Raw genomic sequence first — 25,805 nt, 5'->3', positions numbered from 1 at the left:
ACAGGGAGAGAGAGGGGGGGAGCGAGAGAGAGAGAGAGAGAGAGAGAGAGAGAGAGAAAACAATGCTGCACCATTTCCCTGCAAGAAAATAGGTCTAACTTTTTCAGTGTATTTACTCAAGCACTGACTTGCCATGCACCTACAAAGCTGTATTAACGACTGGGTCCCTCTGCTGTACGTCTTCCCTGCAGCCAGCCGGGGACCAACAGTGTCAATTAGTTTTTGGTAATTGGATAATTGGATAGAATCTAAGGTTGTTTGGGGTGTGAAACGTGTAATTAGTATTGTGGGGCAGCTGTGGTTCAGGAGATGGAGCCGGCCGTCCACTGATTGCAGGGTTGGTGGCTCAGTCCCCAGCTCATCCTGTCCACAAATCAAAGTGTCCCTGGGCAAGACACTGAACACTGAGAAAATACTATTTCTCCCACAGCCACCAGAGCATGGTGGGCATTCGAGGTACTTGTACTCTAGTCTTTTCCTTTAATGCCACTTTCTACTTAAACTCCACTACATTTCAGAGGCAGATATCGTACTTTTTTTACTCCACTACAGTTATCTCACAGCTTTAGTTATCTTGCAAATTAAGATTTTTGCATGCAAAACATTTGAAGAGTTTATAAAATATGATGTTTCGTTAAAGACAAAATCTAAATATTCAATGAATCAATTCTGATGATGTTGTAAGTCATTATTCATTTAAAACCATATCATGGTTCTGGCTGCTTTCACACTGTAACGTGAGCTTCCTCAGGGAAAAACTGAGTAATAACCTCCTTAACCACGATGAAAAAGACTTTTCCAGTAGGAACCATGAAAGAGGGGTGGTCCATATCTCAGCCTTTAGAAAATGTTCATTTGGCTAAAATTGAATAGAAGTTAATTTACTTTCTAGGGACCAAATGAAATATCTGTGAATGCTGATGATGCACATAAAAATCCTCTGAACCAGATTATCAGAGGGGTGGAAGAAGTACTTAAGTAAACATAGCAATACTACACTGTAGAAATACTCTAAGTAGAAGATCTTGTAATTTATTGTGCATCACTTTAATGTTGCAGCTCATCAAAGTGGAGCTAATTTCAATTAATTTACATACTGCTGCTGTGAATTCCCCCAATGTTAATCTATAATAATGCATAATTACTTAATGATATCAACAATTATTAGTTGAAAATATTTTCATTCTCAAGTAAAGTACCTTAAAGTCATATTTAAGTACAGTACTTGAGTAAATGTACTTAGTTACATTCCACGCCTGGACTATCAATCAATATTATCGTGACGTGCCAGAGTTGAAGATTATAAAAATTGACATAAATCCCTGAAAACATGTTTACTTTTCTTGTTTCCCCCCTTTCCCCTCAGTATTTGCATGCTTCACATAAGCATTGCCCCGGGACAGTAAAAAGCCGTGAAACATGCCAGGTGGCCCGGGGTGGAGTCAGCAGCAGCCGCCGCAGCAGCAGCAGCCTCCCTCAGTCCGTGAGCTCAGCACTTTGATTTTCTAACCTCCAGCTTCACTCGGCTGTCGGAGAAGCCTCGATCCAAGAGAAGTGGAATGAAAACAGGCGACATCTCGGAATAATTTAGCACATTTCATCGCTCCACACCGACAGAAGATCCAAGAAACGGCAGGTAGGAGAAAGCAGGAAGTGATACCTCGATGCTGCGTTAGCTCACACTGCGGTGCCGCATTGGCCAAACATGGCAGCATTTATTGTCGTTTGCGATACAGCCGAAACATTTTGTGTCTTTGTATGAAAGCGAGGTTACCGTACAGTTTTACCGTGTTTATCGCCTTTGTTAAAAGGCGGCTGGTCTTGATTACGTAGGTCGTTTTCTCCAGTTGTTTCAGCAGCACAGAGGTTAGACGAAGTTAGCTTAAACTGGCGAAGAGATGCGCTGTAACGTTAGTTGAAAATCATCGAGAAAACATACAAAAAACTGATTTTTATCAAGGTAGGTCGTCTTATAAATCAATATATGATCGAGTTACCCTGCTTAGATGGTTATTATGAACTCAAACTCTGTAAAACCCACAGGAGGACTTTACTTTTCAGTGGTTTTACAGCCGAGCCGTTGTTAGGACGCAGTCGTGATTTGTAACGGAAATGTTTAGCTAGCTTAACTTTTTCTCGTAGTCGGTGCTAGCTACCAAATAAACCTCCTGTTAAGAGCCAAATTTATTATCTTTTCAGCATCATTTTCAGATAGCAGCTAGTCAAACAGCCGGTTTTCTGTGCCACTGGAGTTTTTCCAGTCAGTGAAATGAGAGAGGTCTCAGGTGTGAGTAACATGACTTCAGACGTGACTCACTTTTAATTTGGTTTCGTTCATCAAGCTGCGTTCAGACTGGAAACACATCTGGTTCACTCACATTCAAATCAGATCACTTGTTTTTCCAAGTCTGCTATTTCTATCAGTAGCTACATTTCTTTCAAATAAAACATTAGCTTTAAGGAAAAGAGCAGAATAATTAGAAGTCAGTGTCATTTGACATGACTCACTTTTATTGAAGCCTTTGTCCACTAATTATATTGATCTGGATCTGACTCAGGATCTGTGTCTTACTGCCACAGCTAAACATTTTCCTCTGGGAAATCCTGAAAATATACCATAATACCCTAAAGTTATTTGCCAATCAAATTTTAATTTTAATGAAGATAAGGTAAACTGACCACACGCAAGATGCTGCTTTTCAAGTCTACAGTGTAGAAAATGTTTTGGCAGAGCAGATGCATCTAATTCATAAGTTGATGTAAGTATGAAGACCAATACAAATCAAACTTTGAGAGTTTTGTCTTGCAGCTTGCTGTTTTCATCAGCTGCAAATAACAGTACAGATTGGAGATTTAATTTACAGTGAGATGGAGGTGTGCACAGTCAAGTCCAAACATTGGATTTAAGCAACAAACTTAAATCCAAGCAACAAACTTTTTATTTGTGATTTCTCAGTGAATTATTTTCTCCATTGATCATTTTGTCTATAAAATGTAGGAAGATGGTGAAAAAATGGCCGTCACAGTTCCCAGAGTCCAAGATTACGTCTTTTAAATGTCAAACCACATTTCAAAAAACAGTTAATTTTTTCTGATCGATTAATGGAGTTATCATTGCGCCTCTAAACTGAGACATTATTTGACTTTGAAGTCATGTAGATGAACAGTTTTGTTAGCCGTGGGCGTTCATTCTGTTTATTTAAATAATCCACAAATTATTTTTGTACATGCCTGTGTGCTAACAGCAGAAGGATGTTTAATTTGGTATTAGCGGACACAAAATGCGTCAGCAGTCTTACCGTTGCACAAATCCAAGATTTTTCCCCTACTGGTGGAAATGTCCACATACTGTTGACATGATGGCAGTCTGCAACTGTTAAATCCCTCAAGATAAACACCTCCACCGCCAATATAGATTCAGCATCCTTGGCTACCAGCTAGGGATGCAGAGACCCTGTTTACACCTGGCATTAACATGTGTCTTGGGTGATCTGATCACAAGTGGATCACTTGTGTTCAGATTTCGTTACTGTGTGTCGCCAGATTTCTTTCACGTGGGCTAGCAGCTAAGAAAACAAACGTTTTAAGAACTCATATACTTTTACGGGCTATTCCAGTTGTTGAAATTGGCTGGAAAAAGTAATTTGTTTCTTGCACATGAATGCGGTACAAGATGAAAAAGAAGCTTGTAGTCCAACCACATCAGTGCTCCTCTCCATTTTTTTCAAGCCCTGGTGTGCCGTAACCAAAACAACCACCACATCCTCCTTTGATGAGGTATATTCCTGTTACGTCCTTGTCAGGGATCCATCAGAACACATTAGCGTTTACACTACAAAAGATATGTGGTCACAAGCATCCCAGAACACCTCGGAAAGCGCTTTGAGTCTTCAGTTCATGATGCGTCTTGATGTTCATTTATGCTTGTATTTAACACAATCCACTTGTAATCCCATCACCCTTGATGTTGATGCCAGGTGTAAACAGCGCCAGAAACACAGTCAGCATCTCCAGGACAGGTGTGCAAACCTGGGTTCGCATTACTGGCGAGAGTCCACATTTCCCATCATGCACTAGGCCTGCTGGATTGAGTAGATCAAGTTTTCTGTTTTCTGTTCCGAAATGCAACGTTCCTATTTGTTACTTGTTGGGTTTGTAATGTCTCAGTTCAGAACATGGTGGTTTATACTGGTAATTGTAGTTTTTTTTTTGCCTGTTTTAGTTTCAGGCACTAGTGAGGTCTCTGTTGCATTTCTTGACCCCAGCGGTTTTGGCAAAACATCTAGTTGTACACACTTAGATGAACATAGAGTTGAATAGATTGATCTATAAATCAGCTCCACTGTGATCAGACTATCTGAAGTCAGTGTTGGATGAGTGCTTCTCCACTTAAAACTACAGTAATTTAGCCATTTCTTTGTCCTGCAGGCCTTTAAACTCCTCATCTGCCTTCACTAACCTGCAACATACGTAACACATAAATAAATCTGTTTGGTCATGCAGATAATAAAACTTTTCTGGACCTGTTCCTAGTATTTCACCACATAACTCCCTGGAGTAGACGAGACAGCCATTAGCTCACCAAATGCGATTTGTGGTGAGTGTGTCAGACAGGTGGCACTTCTTGGCTTTATTTGCCATCTTGTTTAATGTGCCCTTGAGGAAAGCTATCATGTCCTGAAAGAAGGTAAAGCTAATAAGATGCATAGTTGTGGAACTCAGTTGTTAAACCCTTCATGCAGAAGAGATATTCGCTCTGTAGCCTTTTTTTCCATTTTCAAAAGAAAGCTTGTTAACACTTTAAATAGTTAACCTACTTTCATGACTCAGCTGTTTCCCATCCGGCTCTTAAAAGTGAAATAAGGAGTTGTCTGTTAAGTGTTGTTTGAATTTCATTAACAAGATCGCGCTGAGGGGGCCCATCATAACAGATGGTCAGCAGACTGAAGTCCAGACACACTCACTCATTCGTGTAGCGCTCACATCTGAACTGATGGTGCTGTGTGCGGGGGTGGGGGAGCAGACCGGAGAGTCGGGAGGGGAAGAAGAGAGGCGAGAGGAGGGCGAGTCTGGGCTTGACTGGCAAGCGAGCCAAGAAAATTGTGGGGTAAAAAAGTGGATTTGAGACTCGGGTAACGAAGATGACATGAAGGCAGCGAGTAGCAAGTGATGTTCTACAATGAGATCTGTGGATCTTGCAGACATTGGTGGTGAAAACACTCAAATTTTAATATGATATCAAATGAACTGTTGGGATGAGCTTCAATCTGATCTCATTCCTGCTTTAAAAAAACTCCCACGTGACATTTTTAACCATCTCGTTAAAGTGAAGTAATCATTTTACCTTAAACAGCATCTCTCAAGCTGATTTGTGGAACACACCATGCTAAAAAGTTGAATTTGCTGTTAAAAGAAGATGATTCTTTGCTTCTAGAAGCGTTGGATGTTGCTACCAGGCACCAGGGAAGCGGGTGGTTATAATTTCCAGCCTTTGGCCGACTCTCAGCTCCTACTCAGTGCTTAGTCATGGATCTCTCTGCATACACATGTAATAACTCAGCTCACTGATTCTGCCTACACTGCTAATCTGATGCTCACTCCCCCATGTTCTACATTAGCCCTGTAACATCTGATTTGTTAAAAGCACTTCACAATAAAGGGAAGGTTGGCTTTTATTTCAAGCTCTATTTCTCTCTCCTCTCTGCCAGCTTCTGGCCTGCATCGTGCTTATTTAGCTTATTTGTGTTGGAGTTGTTTTATATGGCTGTTGAATCATCGGGGTATCATAAAGGTTAGAGCAGCAGCGATCAACAGGAAATCAATCTGCAACCATTTTCGTTATTGATTGATTCAGTATTTTTTTTTACGCAAAAATGCCAAATAATCTCTGGCTTGAGCTTCTCATATGAGGCAAAGTAAATTGAATGTGTTTGGGTTTTGGACTTTTCTGTGTCTTGAGCAAAAAACTATCAATTGCTGAAAGGTATTATCAAACTATTGCCAAACAAATTTCATGGCACACCTAATACTTGCACAAAAGAGTTTTATATCCTGTACAAACAAGGCATCATTCACCAGAAGACACATGTATGGCACACTTGTCTTTACCAACACATTTCTTTGTCAGAAAGCTCAAGATTTTAGTTGTTGCTCACAAGTTGATTTTATTGAAAGTGCTGGAGAATCTAAAAATGTCTTCCACTCTATGATATTGTCATGACTGACCTATATTTGGCTTCTTTTACAGCATGGGGGTGTACGAGGAGAAAAAGGAAACATGTGGAACCATCTGCCTGAAGTACCTCCTGTTTACGTTCAACTTTCTCTTTTGGGTAAGTTTCCATTCTGGCGTTGTTGAGCCTGCACAGAGGTTTTAATTGCCAAAGCGCTTGTGTTGGTTTAAAGTGCCTCTCAATCACCTGAAGGCTTCGGGCAGAGTTTTCCCAAGATGCAGGCGTGTCTTAAAACATTTATGATCTGGATATGTAACTTTTCCTACAATGGTTGGTTTGGCCTTCACTTTTATTGGTTAATAATGACATTGTACTCACCGAGGTAATTGGTGAGATCTTGGAACACAGTGAAAAGAAGCAGTCAGATAGTCATACAGGTTTTAAACACATGCCTGCGGACGCCATGCTTGGTGTATGTGGAAGAGAAAGCAAAGGAGACTGAACTAATTATTTACCGAACTCTTTGTTGTGAGCGTGCATCACACTTTACAGGCGTGGTTTGAACTTTGACCTCCTGCTCTTGGTGTAGTTTCGCACCGACACAGATTTCCTGAGACATTTCAGTTGCACTTGCTTTGAGTTGTACCTTCAAATAAAGTGGTTTCTCAACTTCCCCTGAAACTTTCTGATATCTGCCATCGGGGCAGGGAAGAAGCAGGCCCATATTTCAAAACCAATCAAACTGGTTGTAGTTGACCCCTCATATGATTGGTTTAAAAGTATGAATTCCCTTTTAACTTTTCCATTCATGTGATTTCTAAATGACAGACCGAACCAATCAGATTTCATTAATATGGAGCGTCCACACTTCAGCTCAGACGTTTAATTTAATTGCACGTTAATTCAACTAATCATTCAAAATATTTTTATGGATAATCTGAAGCTTGATGCATTTTGCTGAAAATCTTTTTTAAAAACACATTTTTACCTCATTTCCATACGTGTGTGTGTGTGTGTGTGTGTGTGTGTGTGTGTGTGTGTGTGTGTGTGTGTGTGTGTGTGTGTGTGTGTGTGTGTGTGTGTGTGTGTGTGTGTGTTGACATGAGCTGTCTTCATGACTTGACAGTGTTGGCAGAGGGTCTGCTGTGTGCCAAGTCCACTGCTTAAATCCAATGAAAACAAATCTGTCTAACCGATGTGTTAAAATAAAAGGAGCCAGAGGGATCAACACAGGTCCCAGTCATTCATCAGAGCCCTAAACAGCCCAAATTGTGAAATAGATGAAAATGGAAGCAATACAGAAAACACATCCAACCCCATTCCCATTAGAGAAAAGATGATGTTTCAGATTTTAACAAAGCGGAGCTGTAAAAAACAGTGTTTTCTTTCACCACACAAACATAGTTATACACATGCACACAGTATGTACTTTTCTTTTTTCCACGTGGGACAAATAGGAAGAATTATCTGATGAAAGTCTTTCAGAACCCTTCAACAAAGCCTTCTTATTCAAGCAGCAGATAAATGCCGGCTGCCGCTGTTCCAGTTCACAGAATCAAAGCCAAGTTGCATATTTTTACAGAGGACACAGAAGATGCATTCAAAGCCCAAAACTTTCCAGTGTCAAGAACGTGGCGTTCCCGGAGGAAAGCACTACAAATAAATGAATTCAACATTTGAATGTTCTGTGTCAAATAAGAGGCAAACATCAGTGTGGCTGCCTCCCTGTCTGCAGAGGAAGGGTGTCGTCCTCAGTGTGAAATCGCACTTGCAGCTCGGGCCCATATGTGATAATCATCTGTCTGCCAAAGAATCGGATCTCTCTCAAACTGGCAGGCGAACAGTGCTGAATTTCTTCTGTGCCAGATGCCAGAGTTCCAACCATATGGAAGTTTCAGGACCAAATCAAATCTTTTGACTAAATTTACTACATATTTTCCTAAATGCTTTAGTTTAGCTACATGCATCACAGTTATTGAAGATACAGAGCTTTCTGGACTGAACTTCAAACAACAGAATGAACACAGTGAAACACTATAAAGCATTTTGATGTCCGTTCACCTCAGGAGTAACGTGGTCACTGTGTCCTGTTTCATGTGCTGTCGGTTTGATTGAGTATTGAGGAGGACTCGACACCACACTGAGTAAAAGAGAGAATGTTTCAGCAGGATGAGATGGATTTCTGTTGGTCCTTCTGTTTGTCTGCCTTTTGTTGGGGGTGGGACACATGTAGGCCATGATGGGGACGCTTTTCCGAGGTAACTTCAGGTCCAGTAAGTAACATTAGTGGACGTGGCGATGTATTTAAAGGTACAGTCCAAGATTGATTCAGCCATGCTCGATTTAATCTCACTATAAACTAAAAACCTTAAAATTCACTTTGGGTTCGATGTTTTCATTTGAAGTGCGGTGTTACATGTGCCTCTATTGGAGGTTTTAGGTTGAAATTTTTTAAGATTTTGGCCTTAATGAAATTTTTTCAGAACATAATTTGATTCAAAATGCAAGAATTTTAGATATCCAATCTGCCAACAGCTCCATTCTAGATAAATTTGACTTGAACTTGGAACATTACCTCGAATGGCCGTCAGACCTCAAACACATATCTGCTGTGTGTGTTCACGAACAAACCTTTTTATCTTGAAGGCCAAGGACAGAACTTTGAATGAGCAGCACAGTGTGTTGCCATTTAAACAAAGCACTTATTGTGGCACCAGTGAGTTCAAAGATTTGAATAAAATGCAGTAAATAAATAAAGAATTGCACAAAAATACTGAAGAAAATAGTGTCATGCAGCTAACAGATGACACGTATTGACTGTCTTTGTCCCTGTCAATTTCAGGTATCACTTATGTCTCCTCAGTCTCCAGTGATAGTTGCAGGACTGCAAAAAAAAACAAAAAAACAACATTTCTATGGTGGTCTTCACACCTGTAGATCTCATGAATGAGCAAATACACAGATGTGATGTTCTAGTCACCTCGTGTCCTTTCACACTTTCAAAGCTCCAGTTTATGCCTCTTGCTGCCACTGGAGGTCGCCAAAGGATGAATTTCCCTCATGCAGCTTTCAATTACACTTGGAAAATATTCACTAATTCCTGTGGTTCATTGAGTTCTAACAGCAGATAAAGCCACAGCAGCATCACGTCCACCACACAGAGCGATTACTGCAAACACTGAACCTTAATGCCGTGGTTCTCTGGGCTGGCATCTTTCTGTGGGTAACGAGATGATGTTTGGAGTGCTGTGAGATGCTTTGTGTAAAGAAAAAATATACGTATCAACAATTTGTGATGAATTTTCTCACATCACTTTTTTATGTGTCCTGTAAAATGATGAATACTCTCACCGATCAAACTTTAATTAATAAATTGAAAAAAAAAGAATGTGATTCAACAGTTCAGTTATCACGTGCGTCTGGTTTCAGGGACTCTGAACTGTAATGGAATTGAGAATTAAAACATACTAAAATAATCATCATGCACAGTATTGTAACGGCAGCCTATCATTGCTCCTGTTCAGTAGTTGGTAAAGCACTGGTTACTCTTTAAAACAGTCATCGAGCGTTGTTTGAAACACTTTGCTCATCACTGTTGTTCTGTGTGTTTCCTCCTCTGTCTCTGGGTGTGGTACAGTCTGACTCAGTGTCTCGCCTCTGTAGCCGTCATCTTCCCTTATAAATTAAATCTAAATTAGGCAAGCTGTTGGATTGATGGCTTTGGCATGCTGACAGATTGCTGTTGCAGCACCGCACCATCTGCTGACTCGTCACTGTGATATCTTATTAATTTAATTTTCCTCATAACCTCTTCAACTGTTGGCTTAGATAATGCTGAAGATGTTGGACCATGACAGTTATGTGCTGGATTGAAGCAGCGACTTTTGCGCTCGTTTGTGATTACGCGTCGTCTATCCCGCGGGCTTAAGGATTCACTGCACGCTTTGTAATTCCTCTCAGTTTAAACCACATGATTGCTCTGTACGGTTAAAGTCAAAACCTTTTAGAAATGCCTGTTCCCCAACCAGAGAAAAGAGTTTTAGAGCTGCAACTAACATTTATTTTATTTCTAAAGAAATCTGCCACTTATTTTCTTCATTCCTTTATTCTGTGAAGTGCTAAAAAACAAACAGTGAAAAAATGCCATTCACAATTTCTCAGTAGCCACAGTTATGTCTTCAATTTGTTTTGTCCAAAACTTAAAGTTATTAAATTTGCTGTCATATCTGACAAAGAAAAGGAGCCAATCCTCTCATTTAAGAGGATGAAACCAGGGAACGTTCAGCATTATTACTAGAAAAATAACTGAAAGGATAAATCCATCATCTGTCCGCTGATAATCGATTGACTAATCACTGCAGCTGCACAAAAGTTTAGATTTTCATCAAGCCTGTCACGGTAGCAGTGACAGCCCTGGATTACTGACCTCAGCAGCTCCAGTTGGCTCGTTAAAAATGATCTTTTGTAAACTGATTCCTGATTAGATTGTGATGATGATTGTGTGGCAGCGGTGGGTCGTTTTCATCAGTTCGCATTCAACCATTGAAATGTGTTAATTTCAGTTTCCTCTTCGTCACAAGATGACGTAGGTGATAAATAATTGAATCCTCTTTGCCACCCTCATTTCTTGTCTCCCCCTGTGTGTACCTTGTCCTGTTTTGGGTACGAGTGTCTCCCTTATTGGCCGAGATCGGACTCTTATCATGTGCTCTTCTCCCAGTTGGCAGGGGGCGTTGTGATGGCGGTGGGTGTTTGGACCTTGGTTGAGAAGAGCGACTACATCAGCCTTCTCTCCTCCAAGACCTACGCTGCCTCCGCCTACATACTGGTCCTGGCTGGAGCCATCGTCATGGTAACAGGCGTGCTGGGCTGCTGTGCCACCTTCAAGGAGCAGAGGAGGCTACTGCGAGTGGTAAGAGATCACGTCAGGGTAGAGAGAGCACAGCAGACTTGTGAAAATGTATAGTAAGCGTGTGCTATATGTGCATAATTTTATAGTTACTGTTCACCAATGGCTCGTGGAGGATGTGGAAAAAACACCCAAACATGTTTGCTGCCTGGTCAGTGGTCTGGGAATGAACCCTATGCTGAAAAAAATCTGTCGTAAGACAAAAATGAAAGCTATAACAACCCAACCCATGCCTAGAAAAAATAACAGTCTTCAGTTTTTCACTGTGTTGAGTTGAGTTGACATTATTGCCCTTATAACACATAGTGTTTGGAATTTAAGCATACAAACTAAACCATTGTAGAAATAACATTGTGAAATGCACAAAAATACCAAATACCAAGGAAAGCTAGAAACAAGACACACCAAAGATTTAGATTTCATGAGCCACATAAGCTAAACCTATGAAAATATTTAAAATACCACAAATAATTACAAAGAAAACCACAAACCAAAGACAGAATGCACATTAAAGTACCAAAGGTTTACTGTTCAAGAGGCACATAGCTTCAGGAAATGTGCTCCTCTCTAAATCTGTCCTGCTGACCACCAAAAGCCAACACCTGGCCAGGTACAAAACAAAGGAAAGCACTGGTTCTGTATCGCCCAGGCCTCTTATTTGGCGCCTGTGACTGTGTTTGACATGAAGCATAAACTCTCTGTCCGGTCTCCAGCCAGATGGCTAACGAGAGTATTGTTGGAAGAAACAAAACATTTTGTATGTGGTGATACTGAGCAGATGTGAAGCCACAGAATACATCCATTGTCGAAGTAAATGACATACTCAGACTGAGAAGAGGCAGGACTGCATATTGGGGCTGTCAAAATGGCCAAAAATGACATTTGAATATTCCCTCTGAAAGAACACACAAGTTCAAGAGGGAAGACCAATGCAACGAGAGACATACCACTTGTATATTATTTCAACATGAACTTCTTTTACAGAATAAACAAGTGAAATAATGGTCCTCTTCCATGTTGTTGAATTATGTGCTTCTTTCAGCCTGACCCACAGTACATCATAACTTTCTGTGGAGACATTCTGTGCACGTCCTCGAAGACTTCCGGTCGAATATTATCTGACTATTTTCCTATCTAAGTGACTAATGGAGGCAACAGTTTTTGAAGTTTTTTCAGTATTGAACGAGAGCAGCCAGAAGCCCCAAAGCGGACTGCAGTGGACTGCGGCTGTTCAATATATAAGTTATAATAAGTGTCTGACAACATTATGTAAAGGATCCCTGCAGAGATAACTTTCTTAAAGAGTAAGATCTGTTTTGTTTAACCAGAAACAGCTCCAAGACTCCATTCACAGAAACGCTCTTTTACCACCTTAAAACACACTTCACACCACAATGTCAGCCTCGAATGCATTCAGGGTCAGACACAAGAGCCTGACACAGTAGGAGCGTGTGTGCCCATATTTGATCCAGGCACACTCTGTACACAGCACGGGGTTTGCCAACAGAGACACCAGCATGGCACTCAAACCAGCTCAAAATACAAACCCACAGGAACACTGTACTATTCACACACCCATGAACAAACACACACAGCTCAGGCCCTCATCCACACATTTCAACGTGCTAAAATTATGCATGCACACCGCTGTGGGTGCAGCTGAAGTGTTTGTGTCGTCATCTTTAGCATTATCCGCTTTTCACTGGAGACGAGGCACATGCCAAAATATAGCCAGTTTCCACCAGGTGTGTTTATATGTAGCATGCATGAAGTAGCAAGTAGGACAAGGATGGCGTTGGGGTTGGCAATATGGTAAAATTTTCTTGCTGCCTCTGCCAGCCCAACAACTGCCAATTGCCAATATGTTTGCGCGGGTGCTGATGCTTTAAAATATAATTGAAAAGTTTGTAGAATCGTGTGCAATAAATGAAGTTCCCGCTCTGTCCAGATTATTTGATATAACTCAGCACTTGTGTGTAAATGGAGATGTGTGCGCCCCCTCTTCTCCCGTGTGTCGGTGCATCCTGAGCGGTTGAGATTAGGGCGATGAATCACAGGCTAGAAATGAACTTGTCGGCAAGGAGAGATGCTATCGAGATTGTTAAAGAGGGCAAACATAAGGGCGGGCATGGGGGGGTAAAGTAATTGTTTTCCTGTATGTGGCAAGTACCTGCTGCACTCTGCAGTAATTGGCGACACTGTCCTGTAACCTAAAGGTCACAAGTTGCAGCCATAGCATCACCAGATACTCTGCAGTATTAACCATACGGCTGAAATAAACTAGCTGAAGCTGATTAAAGGGATGGCCTCATCAGGCTTCCTGTAGTTTTTGTAGTTCTGTGCAGGGGAAGAGGGGTGTGGTGTGTCTGCAAACACACAGCTTCATGGTTTTGGAGGAGAAAAGTGACAGAACAGTAATGGAGGGAGGCGAGGGGGGAGAAACTTTTTCCTTCCAAGCGCAGAGCCAAATGGAAAGCAGTCTGGACACAGGCTGGATCCACCTGTGGAGAAACTGACTTCATGCAGTTTGACACGACATATTACAAGTCTGTGTGTCTCAGTCTCGTCTCTGCCTTTCTCTTCACTTAGTTTGGCTTTTCTGACTTTATCTTCTTTATGTCTCTTTATATTTCTCTCTGCCTCCCTCTGTGTGTCTCTCATTTTATCAAAAAGATTTCCAGATTGGAACTTTTGGTTTTTACTGAGAGTTAATCTATTAATCATTTTCAAAGTCCATCCATCACACATTGCATTCTCTCTGGTCAGCTGTATTAATAAGAATCAACAGGCTAGCAGACCTGTGCTTTGTAGTTTTCTTGCAGCTCATCATCGCTGACTAACAGCATGCATTTATTCAGCTGCACACAGAGTTTCTTTGGAAGATCTTTCAAGCTTCAGCAGGGACAGAAGAACTAGAAAGAAAGTTCGGGGCACAGCGTTGTCTGAAAGATGATATTAAAATGTTACGGCTCTGAAAAGCAAGGACAAATAATCACATGGGTGATGGTGTTGTGGTTCCTCAGTGAGAGCATTTACTCAAATGACAAAAACAGTTGGATTTTACTGCTTTTAAAACAATTTTAAACACATCTTATGAATTGTTTGTCATGACTGTATGATCTTTTAGCCTTATCACAGAATCTTAATCTACTTACAGACCATTCATTTTCTGTCTTTTTTAGCTTTTAGCACACTCATTGAAATTCATTTCTGAATGGTGTTGAATACCGTGAATCCAGCCAGGCTGGCGCTGTGTATTGATAGCTGTATGAAGAAAGGTGGTCGACGCAGAGAAGTGTTCATGCTTAGTTTGAAATCCGTGCACACCTTCTCTGTGCGTTTTTTGAATGCATGGTGCATCTCGCAGAGAGATCACAGCCATGAATCACAGAGAAGGAATGAAGTTGTCAGGAGGGAGGGAGGATCGCAAGAGATTGCCAAAGATGGAGAACATAATGGAGTTCTGTGTGTGCGCGCATTGCCGACTTCATGTCACACATCGAGAGATGCAAATTCATGGAATGACATCTTGTCGCTACATCTTGGAAGCATGAACATTTTTCACTCATTAAAACTCTTCATCTTCATCCAAGATCTTTTATGTATGACTTACAAATCATCCATAAAACAACAGCTGACATCTCTCACTTTTATTCTACAATGAATCTAACTGATCAGTTTATTTCTTCTGCATTTGCTGGCATTGGTGAGTCGTGAGCACTGCTTCCCACTTGCTTTGAGGTATTTGCAGTTTGTGAGGCCACAGGGATGACACAAGAGGCCACAGCGAAACCTCATATCACACCTGCGTGTGTTTACTACCGGCACACTGACATGAACAGCAGTATAGTATGTTCAAGGAGAATTTACATTCAGTCCGACAAGATGTGCGTTTGCCTGTAGCATCAATTAGTAGATGGATTGTTTGTTTCAGCTCTGCAGCTGGTTGATAGAGAGGTGATGAGTCATGATTCAGCTCAGCAGGTGACTGATTGGTCCATCACATCGGCCATTTGCTTGGCGGTGATGAGCTGTGACTACGTGCTACTTTTAAAACACTGTAATGTGTGATTAGTTTATTGACTATATGAAACATGCATATAGTGGGTCTGACAAAATAATTACAGGCGATCATAATGTCCACAATTGGCTTCTAAGTTTGTGATTATTGACTTTTCTGCATCGAGACAATCTTTCAAGAGAGAATCTCGATGAATCATTTCGCCCCACGTCCTCCAACCCCGTAGTTTTTATACTTTTACACAGAATAAAGTCAGACACCAGGCTGAAGTTAGTTTGATAATCAAAGCTGATGGACACAGGTTAATAGAGTCTGCATCAAGCTGAAGTTAGTTTAATGTTCCAATTGATTTCGCTGTATGAGGCCAGAGAGTCCACCTTGTAGCCAAAAGGTCACTGGATGTCTCCTTTCAAAAACCCAGCACATGTCCAACCCTTATCTGTCTAAAGTCACCTTCAGTGTGGCTCTGAACTCTTGCCTGCTCAGTAATTGTAAAGGCAGCAGTACACTTCTAATGAAGTCTGGAATAGAAACACAGAGCTGCATACAAATGTGTGTATCCACTGTGTTGTTCCTTTATGTTCACTGGATGCTGGTGGAAATGCATGAAGGTGAAGGAGGAACGAAGTTACAAAACCTCTGGAGAGAAACAGTCGCTGTGAAAGAGGAACACAAAAGGCTGAAGTAACAAATATTTTCGAACTACCTCAGCAAGATGACTCTGAGTTTACCTTGAGACATTTTGTAGTTTAGCCAGGAAGCCTACGTGCAGCACGTTGTTGAGTCTGAAGCCACTGCAGAGCTTTTGAAAAATTTTTATTCATATGAACCTGTAGAGAGCCATTTTTGCAGTAATTACACTGTGCCCAGGAGAAGAATGGCAGCTCAGACCTAAAGTGTGCGTGCGTGCGTGCGTGCGTGCGTGTGCTCACGAGATCATCTGGAGTCGCTGCAGTCAGTCATTCAGCCGCCTCAGCCTCCACAGCCGACAACAGGTTCTCTGTCACACCCTCTACACATCACTGTCTGTGTGGGATCTGTCTGAGAGGCATAGAAGCGTGTGTGTGTGTGTGTGTGTGTGTGTGTGTGTGTGTGTGTGTGTGTGTGTGTGTGTGTGTGTGTGTGTGTGTGTGTGTGTGTGTGTGTGTGTGTGTGTGTGTGTGTGTGTGTGTGTGTGTGTGTGTAAAGTTAGCTCAGCTGTTGAAACAGCAGGGATTTCTGTACAGATGTTTACTTCAGGTAGAAGAGTCGTGACCGTGAGATCAGATCTTTGCTCTGTATCAGTGTGAAGATGTACAGAATATATAAAATAAATTAAAGTGATGTTGTGCCTAATTTAAAATCACCTAATTGCAGGAAGGTGTACAGACTTTTGTCCTCGAGCTCTGATATGTCCCTGTTCAGCTTCCATAAACCTCCAGTTTTCTGCCTGACAGATATTTCAGTTTCAAGACCAGGGACAGAAAGACCAGGGACATAAAGAGGAAAGACGTAAATATCTGATAATTTTCTTAGCTGAAAAATGTTTTTACACAAGACTTGTAATAAAGACGTTTCCTGGGGCAGAATGTTTTGCATTTAAGCTACAACCGCATTGCAAAAATATTAGGATGCTGTGTAAAACTGAAATAAACAGGATGTGATAATTTGCTAATCCTTTTTGATATAAACTCAACTGAAAACAGTACAAAGACAATATATTTAATGCTATGTCTCATCAGCTTCATTGTTCTCAAGCGAGGATGGAGCGAGGTTCACCACTTTGTGAACACATGATTGTATAAAGGAGGTTACTGCCCAGGCTCAGGAACACTTTTTAAAACCATAAACAGTAATCAGTAAACACAGATCATTTGAAAATCACTGCTTTCTGTTTACTTTTTTGGAATCAGACATATTATCAACCATGACAGTTAAATTATAAACAAAACATTAAATGAAATGGAAAACTATACTTATTATAAATAAGTATAGATAAAAACAGTTGCAGAAAAGTTATTTATCATCAAATCTATGTATGTACTGCAGTCTGAACTGTTATCTGAGATTGGCCCATCTGCTGACGTGTCACTCAAGCTTTGAGGGACCAGCATGATGTATGGAACAGTTATCGTTTAGGGCAGAACTTCAGATAACTGTTGCTTAATTGGCTTACTTACTTGGTATTGGAGTATTGAAATTAATCAAACTAATGAAATCATGGGAGGAGTAAGAGATTTTTTAATGCATCAAATCTTTACTTAAAGGGTGTGATGTCAAACAACAATTGGATCAAATCTTCACACGCTTTCTTTACTGTTAAGGTTCAATTCTCTGAATCTGACTGTTTTATATATTGACTATGTGTATCTGTAGCTGTACTTCTCTTTGAACCATCAACACGACATCAAAATGCATTGAAGAGTCTGCTCAGCATTCAGACTCAGAGCCACTCAGAGATCTAATCAGCCCAAGCTATCAAATCAAAGACCAAGCCCACTTTACCGGGCTGATTTTCTCTCTGATAGCAGCGGGCCAGAGGAATCTGGGTCAAGGTTTTGTTCTGATAGTATCTCTTCTTGTCTTTAATTCTGAAGAAACTTGGCATGAAAAGCAGACCTTCCCTCTGACTCCCATTGGTCTGGTCACCAATCAGATAGCAGCGATAAACTCTGGGCTGCGAACCTCACTTTAAAGGCGCAGGGTGTGAGATGTGCCACCGCGCACTGATTCAATGTTTGGCTTTAATAAACCAGCTTTGAGCAAAAGAGCTCAACACCAGAAAGCACAAAGCACTTTTAGACCCTTTTTTATGCTGTGCTTGGTGGTGCCATTGTATTTGATTGCATTATATTTACATGTACAGCCTGAAGGTGAAAGAGCAGGTGCACACAAACACTGCTCAATGTGTAGATAAGCAGCTGCTAACAACAACTTTAAACGTGATATGTCAGTATGGTGTTCACAAGTTGTTTCTGCTGCCCCCAAGTGGCCAGAAATTCAGTAATTGCAGGGTTAAGAGTTTTATACTAACAAATTAACACGAGAAATAATGCAGTTTTCAGAGCTCAGTGAAACTATGACTGCTGATGAATGACAGCAGAATGTTTAGAGATGTTTCTGGAGCTATTAGTTTAAATTTGTTGCAGCCGTGAGCAGCTCCTCCATTACTGTTGTGCATTCCCTTTGGGAGACTGGTGTACATCAAGAGAAAAAAAGCGTTTTCGTGTTTGCATCTCGACTGTTTTCAGGATACCTTGAGTAAACGACATAACCGAAACCTGTTTAGAATTGGTGTTTGAAAGCAAGCCCCGAAGCGGTCAGAATGTATTGATGAGCCTGGTTTGTTGTCAGGTGGTGGTACAAACCTGCAGTGGGCAGACTTTTCCAGTATTTTTATTTCACATTAACAGCTCAATAGAATGTGACCAGACTGTAGAGCCTGTATGTCTCGGTTATGATTAAACTACCTTTCAAGCAGCGCTTCATGAGTGACTTTAAAGCGACCACATCAGATTTTTAAGCCACCTGTCACTCCATCACATTACGATCCACTGACTCTATTTTCCCTCCTCCTCCCCAGTACTTTGTCCTGCTGCTGTGTATCTTCCTGTTGGAGATCCTGGCTGGCGTTCTGGCTTATATCTACTACCAGCAGGTAATTTATTTATTTATTTTTTAAGTCCTTTGAAATATGTTTTCCAACCTGGGATTTGTGTGTTAGGTTGCGTGCATGGAATAACAGAGGAGCTGACAGCTGACAGATGTGGGAGGACTAGATATTGATTTCAAATGACAAAAAAGTAATTTGAAACATGACCCAGAAGTCAGGATTGGTTTTAAGTAATAATACAGTCATAATTGAATTGGTTTGGCAAATATCAAAGAGAGGGTTAGGGTTACTGTCTAACCCCCTCATGAGTACTCTTATTTTTTGTGTTCTGATACATATATTTTTGATAAATTATCCCAATTATTGTCACAAAATTTAAAAACATGGTCTTGGTGGACAGCCTACAGGTCGACCATAATACAGAAAATTATCATGCGATATTAAAACCTGATGTCTGTGCGTGTGGCATCAATGATGTACTCAAGTAAAACTTCAGCAGAGCATGTTTTTCATGTCTCTCAATCTGAGCACGTAGTCAAAAAGGTTGTAATGAAACAGAGACGACTGTTTCAGTTCCCACATGGCATGTGCTGCACTGCAATTTTAACCACGACAAAACCAGCATGATAAATGAGATCGCAGAGAGGGAATGTGAGACTGCCCATTAAAAATACAAATATCAGACCGGCCATATTACTCATGGTACATTTAGTCCAAATGGAATGAAAAATGCCTCCATAACACAGCTAAACGCACTGTCAGATCATTTAAGAGCATTCTGTTATGATTTTGAGCTGAAATGCTCTGGAAAATGATTCACAAATAAATGACTAAACGCCCAAAGAAAGTAAAAACACTGCTTGTCACTACAAAATGTGTTCTGGATATACACAGTTCTGCTTGTGATTATTTTCTTATCTCATGTACTGTAGTTAATGTAAAACTTCCTCAGCCCCCCTCTGAACATTTCAGCTCTGCCAGTGCAGAGTTATACTGACTGTACTGCCAGAAGTTACAGATGAGATTTTTTTTTGCCTTCTTTAATATTAACATGACTTTGCTCTGCACCTACATCAGTCCCTGACTAGTCTTAAAGCCTGGTGGCTTATAGCTCAGCAGCAGGCCTTTTCTCCATCTAGAGGTGCTCTGCTACCATTAGCGCTGTCTCGTTCATTCATAATACACAGCTCATGTGAGCAGGAGCTGAGCTCCACGGCTCTCTCTTGCTTCCTAAAGCTCAGTCTCATTCACGTCCTTCACAAGATTCTTACTTGAGTTGCTCAAGTCTCTACAGTAGGGCTGAGGGATATGACAAAAACAAAGCAGGTGAGGATGAAGAGGCAGCAGGTCACTGAATCACATTTCTGTTCTGCTTGTTCAACAGGTTTTTGAGAAATTCATCGATCTGTATCACTTTAGTTGCATGTATGGATAATGAGCGTTGTCCTCGCTGACTCCACTAAATTAGATCCTAAAGTGTGTTTCACCCCCTCAGCTGTGCGCTCTGCTCTGAAGTTCACGCTGCTGTCCGCTCTGTGTGAGCAGCTCAGCCTGCAGAGAGGCTGCAGGCTGACTGACTGCTGTGGGAGAGGCTGTTAGATCTGTCCATATCAAGTAAAAAATGTCCAAATTTTGTCATCGTTGGCAACATAACTTCTACCACACTCCCATCTGTCACTAATGCCACTCTTCTTCTCTCTCCCTGTTCTTCCTCCCTTGTTATTTCCTCTCTAGTAATTAGTTGTGAGAACTGTACATTTGTTTTTTAATTCCAAGAACTCAAACGCCTCATGCAACCTGCTTGCAACTCACTCAAAACACATTTATTCATGTTAAGCTAGCTGCGGATTCCCAAGAGGAGAACCTCTTGGCTCATTGTTCGTTCACTTCGGCATATGTTAACTGGCTCCACCTAGAGTAAAGGAAAGTGCAGTGCAGACCTGCTGCTGTAAACGTGTCAGTGCTGCCTCCATCAGGTAAAGTAATAACTGCAGCACCTTCCCCACCACCTGCAGGCAGTGAGTGCTACATCTGCAGTTTTGTAGCTGTTGTCGCAGCCTCCTAAAAATAAATCAGCATGTTGTTATAAAATTTCTATAACTTAGCGTTAACAGAGATCTCATCAGTGAATTTATTATGTTGTATTTCCTTTTTCTGTTCTACCTGTTGACAGCGGAACTCTGAATGATTTTAATTATTCAATTCAATATTCCTTTTTTAGTCCCACGAGGGGAAATTCCAAATTACAATTACACATTTAATTATTTGATACCTTTGGATTCTTTTCATTATCCAGCAAAAAACATTTACATTTATAACCATTAATAAAACTATTCCATTTTGCAATTTTAAAATGTAAAAGATGTCGATCACCAGCCATGAAAAAGAAACAGATTGCAGCCGCAGCCATAGCCTTCAGGTGATGGTGAAGCAGCAGGTGCTATTACCGTCTTTGCCTGTAGGTGGTGCACATTTACACATCAGCACCTGCACTTTTACACTGCTGCTGTGTCTGGTAAAACGGTGGTCCAGGTTGGAGCAGCCTGCTTTCACAGCCATCGCCTGAACAGATGCTTGAACTCTTGTTCACATTTATTTGCGTGTGGTTAAAACCACATATCGTTGTTCACTCACTCGGCTGTTTCGACTTACTGAGCCATTTTAAATCTGGAATCGACATCCCTCCTGTTTCCTCCTCCTCCTCCTCTTTGTCTTCACCTCCCGTCTCTCATCTCTCTGCCCTCCCTTCCTCTCTTCATCATTCATTCCCTTGATATCTCCTTCACGCTTTGATTTACAGTGGTTTCCCAGCTGGCTCGTTGCCATAGAAACTGAGCCCCCTAGACCTCCCGCTCCTCCATTGAGCGTTTTCTGCTACTGGTCTAGAGAACAAAAAAAACCCGCAGACTTCCTCCGCCTTCGTCCCGCCGTCGTCTGCCCCTCTGCTGTTAGAGCTGCCGTCCATGACATGTATCGTCAAGAGAGCGTTTAAAGTCTGCCTGCCATAAATCTCACCAGCAACAGTCAACAGTTGAAAGTAATTCATCACCTGGTAATGGTCTGAGGTTTTTGCTTTGCTGTGCGGTGGACTGTGCATATATCTGTGTCTGTGTGTCTCAACAGTTGAATGAGGAGCTGAAGCAGAATCTGAGGGAGACCATGACCCAGAAGTATCAACAGAACAGCCATGAGCAGATCACCAGGGCCGTAGACAAGCTGCAGCAGGAGGTGAGTGTCTGCGCAAAGGGATGGAGACATGGACAGACACAGCTGCCAGTTTCACAGGGTGGAGAAGGTGGAGGGTGGTTTAATGTTATTTTTGACACAAATGCTAAAATGAGAACTGGTGTTTACTTTTAAGAGTAGTCCAGGAAAACTGGATATATTTAAGCTGCTGTTTACTTCCACACAATCATATTAGAAGTGAACCAGAGCCTCTAAGCAAAAGTCACATGGACACACATGTGGTTTGTTGATTGGACAGTGTTTGGTAACCTATCATCCCATCAGATTAGAGATTTTGGTGATGAGGGCGAGTCAAAACAAATCCGATTCAAGTCCCTCTGACTTCAGCTAAGGATGACGGACTCGTCTGCTCTCTGCTGTAATTCACCCTCGCTTTTACTTACACCAGTTGACAGCACATGAAGGAATGAATAAATCTCAGCACCAGTTGAGGCTCCAGTTGGTTCATTTTTTCTGAGCTCAGTTTTTTTTAAGTATGAGATGCCCCGGGCTGTCAGGTGTCAACATTTATTCTTTGCCCTGTATTCTAAGTTTTTTTTTTCAATTTTGAATAATTTTCAATATTTTGTGTGGAACTGGTGCAGTGTCACATTTTGGGAAATATCCGCTTTCTCGCTCAGAGTTAGTTGAGAGGACTTACACCACTGTCATGTCTGTTAACTATGAAGCTGCAGCCAGTTAGCTTAGCTTAGCATAAAGACTGGAAACATGAAGAAAAAGCTAGCCTGTCCCTGTCTGAAGGTAACAAAATCTACCCACCAGCAACCTCTAAAGCTCACTACTTAATGTGTTATATCTCCTGTAAAAATGGCACATTGTGGTTTTACAGGTGGTTCTGTGCTCAACCATTTCAGGAGTAGTTGCCATGCAGCCAACAGAGACTCTCTGGAGAAATTGTCCCATACTTTGTTACCTCTGGAGAGAGACAAGCTAGTTGTTTCCCCCTGTTTCCAGTCTCATGCTAAGCTAAGCTAATTGACTGCTACTTTCATATTTAACGTGCAGCTGTCAGAGTAGTATCGATCTTGTCAAATATCTATTAATAAGAACCAAATAACCAGCAAATTCCACTGACGTGCTGTAAGGACAATGTTCGTCCCATTGGTTTAAAACGACCTCTCACGCTTCATATGTAACTTAATCTTTTTATACTGCTTTATCCCATCAAAATTCCCCTCTGAAGATGTCTTTTCCTCTGTCTCCTGTCAGTTCAAGTGCTGTGGCAGCAACAGTTCATCTGACTGGGCTGAGAGCGTGTGGATTCGCTCCAGAGACGCAAACAGCAGAATGGTGCCTGACAGCTGCTGTAAGACTCCCACTGAGCTCTGCGGCCGCAGGGACCACCCATCCAACATCTACAAGGTGGAGGTGAGAGGATGAAGGGTGCTGCAGGGGGGCATCAGAGGGGTTGACTTTTCAGTACGGGTGGCTAGATCAGTATTCCTGTCATGTCTCTGTATGTCAGCAGGGAGATTGTGTGCTGTACGTGTAGCAGAGAAAGAAGAGCTGTCATATCTGAACCGTATACATAACAACACCCCCACGTCAACTGATCTTTCCATTTAGGGCGGCTGCATCACCAAACTGGAAAAATTCATCCTGGACCATCTGAAGATCATCGGAGCAGTGGGTGTTGGGATTGCGTGTGTGCAGGTGAGCAAAGAACTCACACACATACAGTAAACGTCCAATAACCGTGGAGATCGCAGTTTTACTAAATTGTGTTTCCCTTCTCCATCCTATCCCCAGATCATAGGGATGGTGTTTACATGCTGCCTATATCGAAGTCTAAAGGCAGAGCCATACTAAGAGAAGCAGAAGAACAGTGTGTGGGTGATGGAGGTAACTTCATCACCACTTGCCGTACTCAAATAGCCCATAGGTTCTTTTCTTTGTTTCCCACTCGTAGAGGAAAGAAAATTTGGCAAGGGATCAAATTTCCCATCTGAGGATCTCATTTTGGTAAACAAAGGGTGGAAAAACACTACCAGGTATCTTGAAGTAATTAGGCACTCAAATTGCAGTCTCAGCTACATCTTCAAGATCGCAGCACTGAGGAAAAAGCCTCTGAGAGACACTGATGGGAGTTTTAACGTAGATTGTGTAAATTAGTGTAGGACAGCCTCCTCGGGACTAGAGCATTGTAGTTTTCTTCCACTCGGATTCCCTCGAAGTACATTTTATGTTTGTCGACCAGGTGCTGCACCCGAGAGTGGTGTAAAGATCAGTGGAGTAAAACCGGCGCTTTGCAGAAAATGTTAATCCCGGTTGCAGCAGCTCCTCTTCCCTGGCAGCATGGTTTAACAAGCCTGCCTCTGGGGCCCCATGCAACTGCAGCAGCATTCTGTCACCACGCGCTCCAGCCAGTCATGCATTGTTAGTATTTGTTCGATAGTGGCCTTTTTAAACCTTTGAACTGTTCGGTTTTATACTGTGTAAACGATTATTTTCTGTACCTATTGAGAGGCTTTCCTTTGAGCTGTGAGGCTTCATTGCCTAACGCGCCTTCGTAGTGCCATGTTGCTGTTTTGATCATGTTTTTAATCATCTCTGCCACCTTAAAGACCTGCTGAGAGGGACGCAGTATCTGCCGAGAGCAAAGGTACACAAGTTAGTGCCTTGCTCAACAGCATGACTGCCGTTTGACACAGCAACGCCAGCATTTTAACCCTGTGTGACTACTCTAAGGTGGAATTGGTTGATGTTAATGAAGAGATTTGTGTTAAGAATATATAGGAGCAGTGCCACTACTAATTCTCATCAGAAAGTGCCTCATGTTTTCTTTTCTACAAGGGATTTTTCCACTGATGCCAAAGTCAACCATAACTTTGTGTAAGGACCTGCTGTATCTCTTCTAGCCTTTCTCACTTATCTACTGATGTCACTCTTTTTAGATTGTTTTCATAAATGAAGATTTTGTTTACTTTTCTATAGACCATAAGTATATTATTGTATTTAACAGACTCATGGTAGGAAATGATATTCACTCACTGTTAGCGATGATCTTTTTCCTACGTGCCTCAGAGACCACGCTAAATTAATCTGCTGTATTTCTGTCTTTGTGATAATCCAGGAATAATTTTAGTTTGAATAAACACTGATCAACACTTCATTTTGCCTCCGCTGTGTTTGCTCTCTCAGCAAAAGTCAAGCCGCCAACAGACAAAACAGCTATTTTAATAACTTAAAACAGCAGCAGCGCACAAATACTGAGCGGTCGTCCTTCACCTCACAGTTATCAGGTCATGTCATCCCAAAAACTGCCAAAAAATCAATTCTCGTGTTCGGACAAAAGCACGTGCCGGTAACCAGTGGCCCTTACACAATTGGCACCAGCTTATAGGTGCATTAGTGTATTAACCCAAAGTCAATTCCCTAATGTTACTGTACCGCGGTGATGTCGATCCGGGATGTAAGCCATATTCCTGCTTTCGGAGTGCATTACCTATACAATGACAGCTATACGGCCTGTAATGGGAGTTACTCTGCTGTTTGATGCGAGGACAGCTCGTCTGACCCTTTGCATCGTTGAGAGGGGCCGTGCATCGGTGTCATCACGGCGAGCGGCAGCAGTTACTGTGTGCAAACACAGGGAGGCAGCACGCGCCAGGCTTTCACGCCACAACACCACACTGATGAAAACAGCTGGTGAGAGTGTGTGCATAACACCCACAGGCTATTGAGGATTACCCCCCTCCCCAAACACATTCACACTCTTTCCTAATTCAGATTGGCAGAAAAGCTTTAACATGGGGTCCTGGAGCGTTCAGGGGAGGAAAAAATGGAAGTGAGGCTTTTTTAACGCGCTCACGATGACGGGATGTCACATGGATGTGGAACTTTACCTGCTCGCATTTTGTAAGT

At 41.7% G+C, this 25,805-nt stretch overlaps 1 protein-coding gene across 1 annotated transcript; it reads left to right on the top strand.

Moving 5' to 3' along the window:
* Positions 1-1,439: 1,439 nt before the first annotated feature.
* LOC139329989 (CD151 antigen-like) lies at positions 1,440-25,051 on the top strand. The gene is made up of 8 exons (XM_070960688.1): positions 1,440-1,636; positions 6,248-6,332; positions 10,894-11,085; positions 18,666-18,740; positions 21,819-21,923; positions 23,151-23,309; positions 23,508-23,594; positions 23,691-25,051. The coding sequence occupies exons 2-8, from the start codon at positions 6,249-6,251 to the stop codon at positions 23,748-23,750; spliced, it is 762 nt and encodes a 253-aa protein (XP_070816789.1). The 5' UTR covers positions 1,440-1,636; position 6,248; the 3' UTR covers positions 23,751-25,051.
* The last annotated feature ends 754 nt before the right edge of the window (positions 25,052-25,805 follow it).

The sequence above is a fragment of the Chaetodon trifascialis genome, chromosome 1, assembly GCF_039877785.1.
Source record: "Chaetodon trifascialis isolate fChaTrf1 chromosome 1, fChaTrf1.hap1, whole genome shotgun sequence".
NCBI lineage: Eukaryota > Metazoa > Chordata > Actinopteri > Chaetodontiformes > Chaetodontidae > Chaetodon > Chaetodon trifascialis.
Note: the sequence above shows the minus strand (reverse complement) of the source record. Positions and strands in the feature narration are given on the sequence as shown.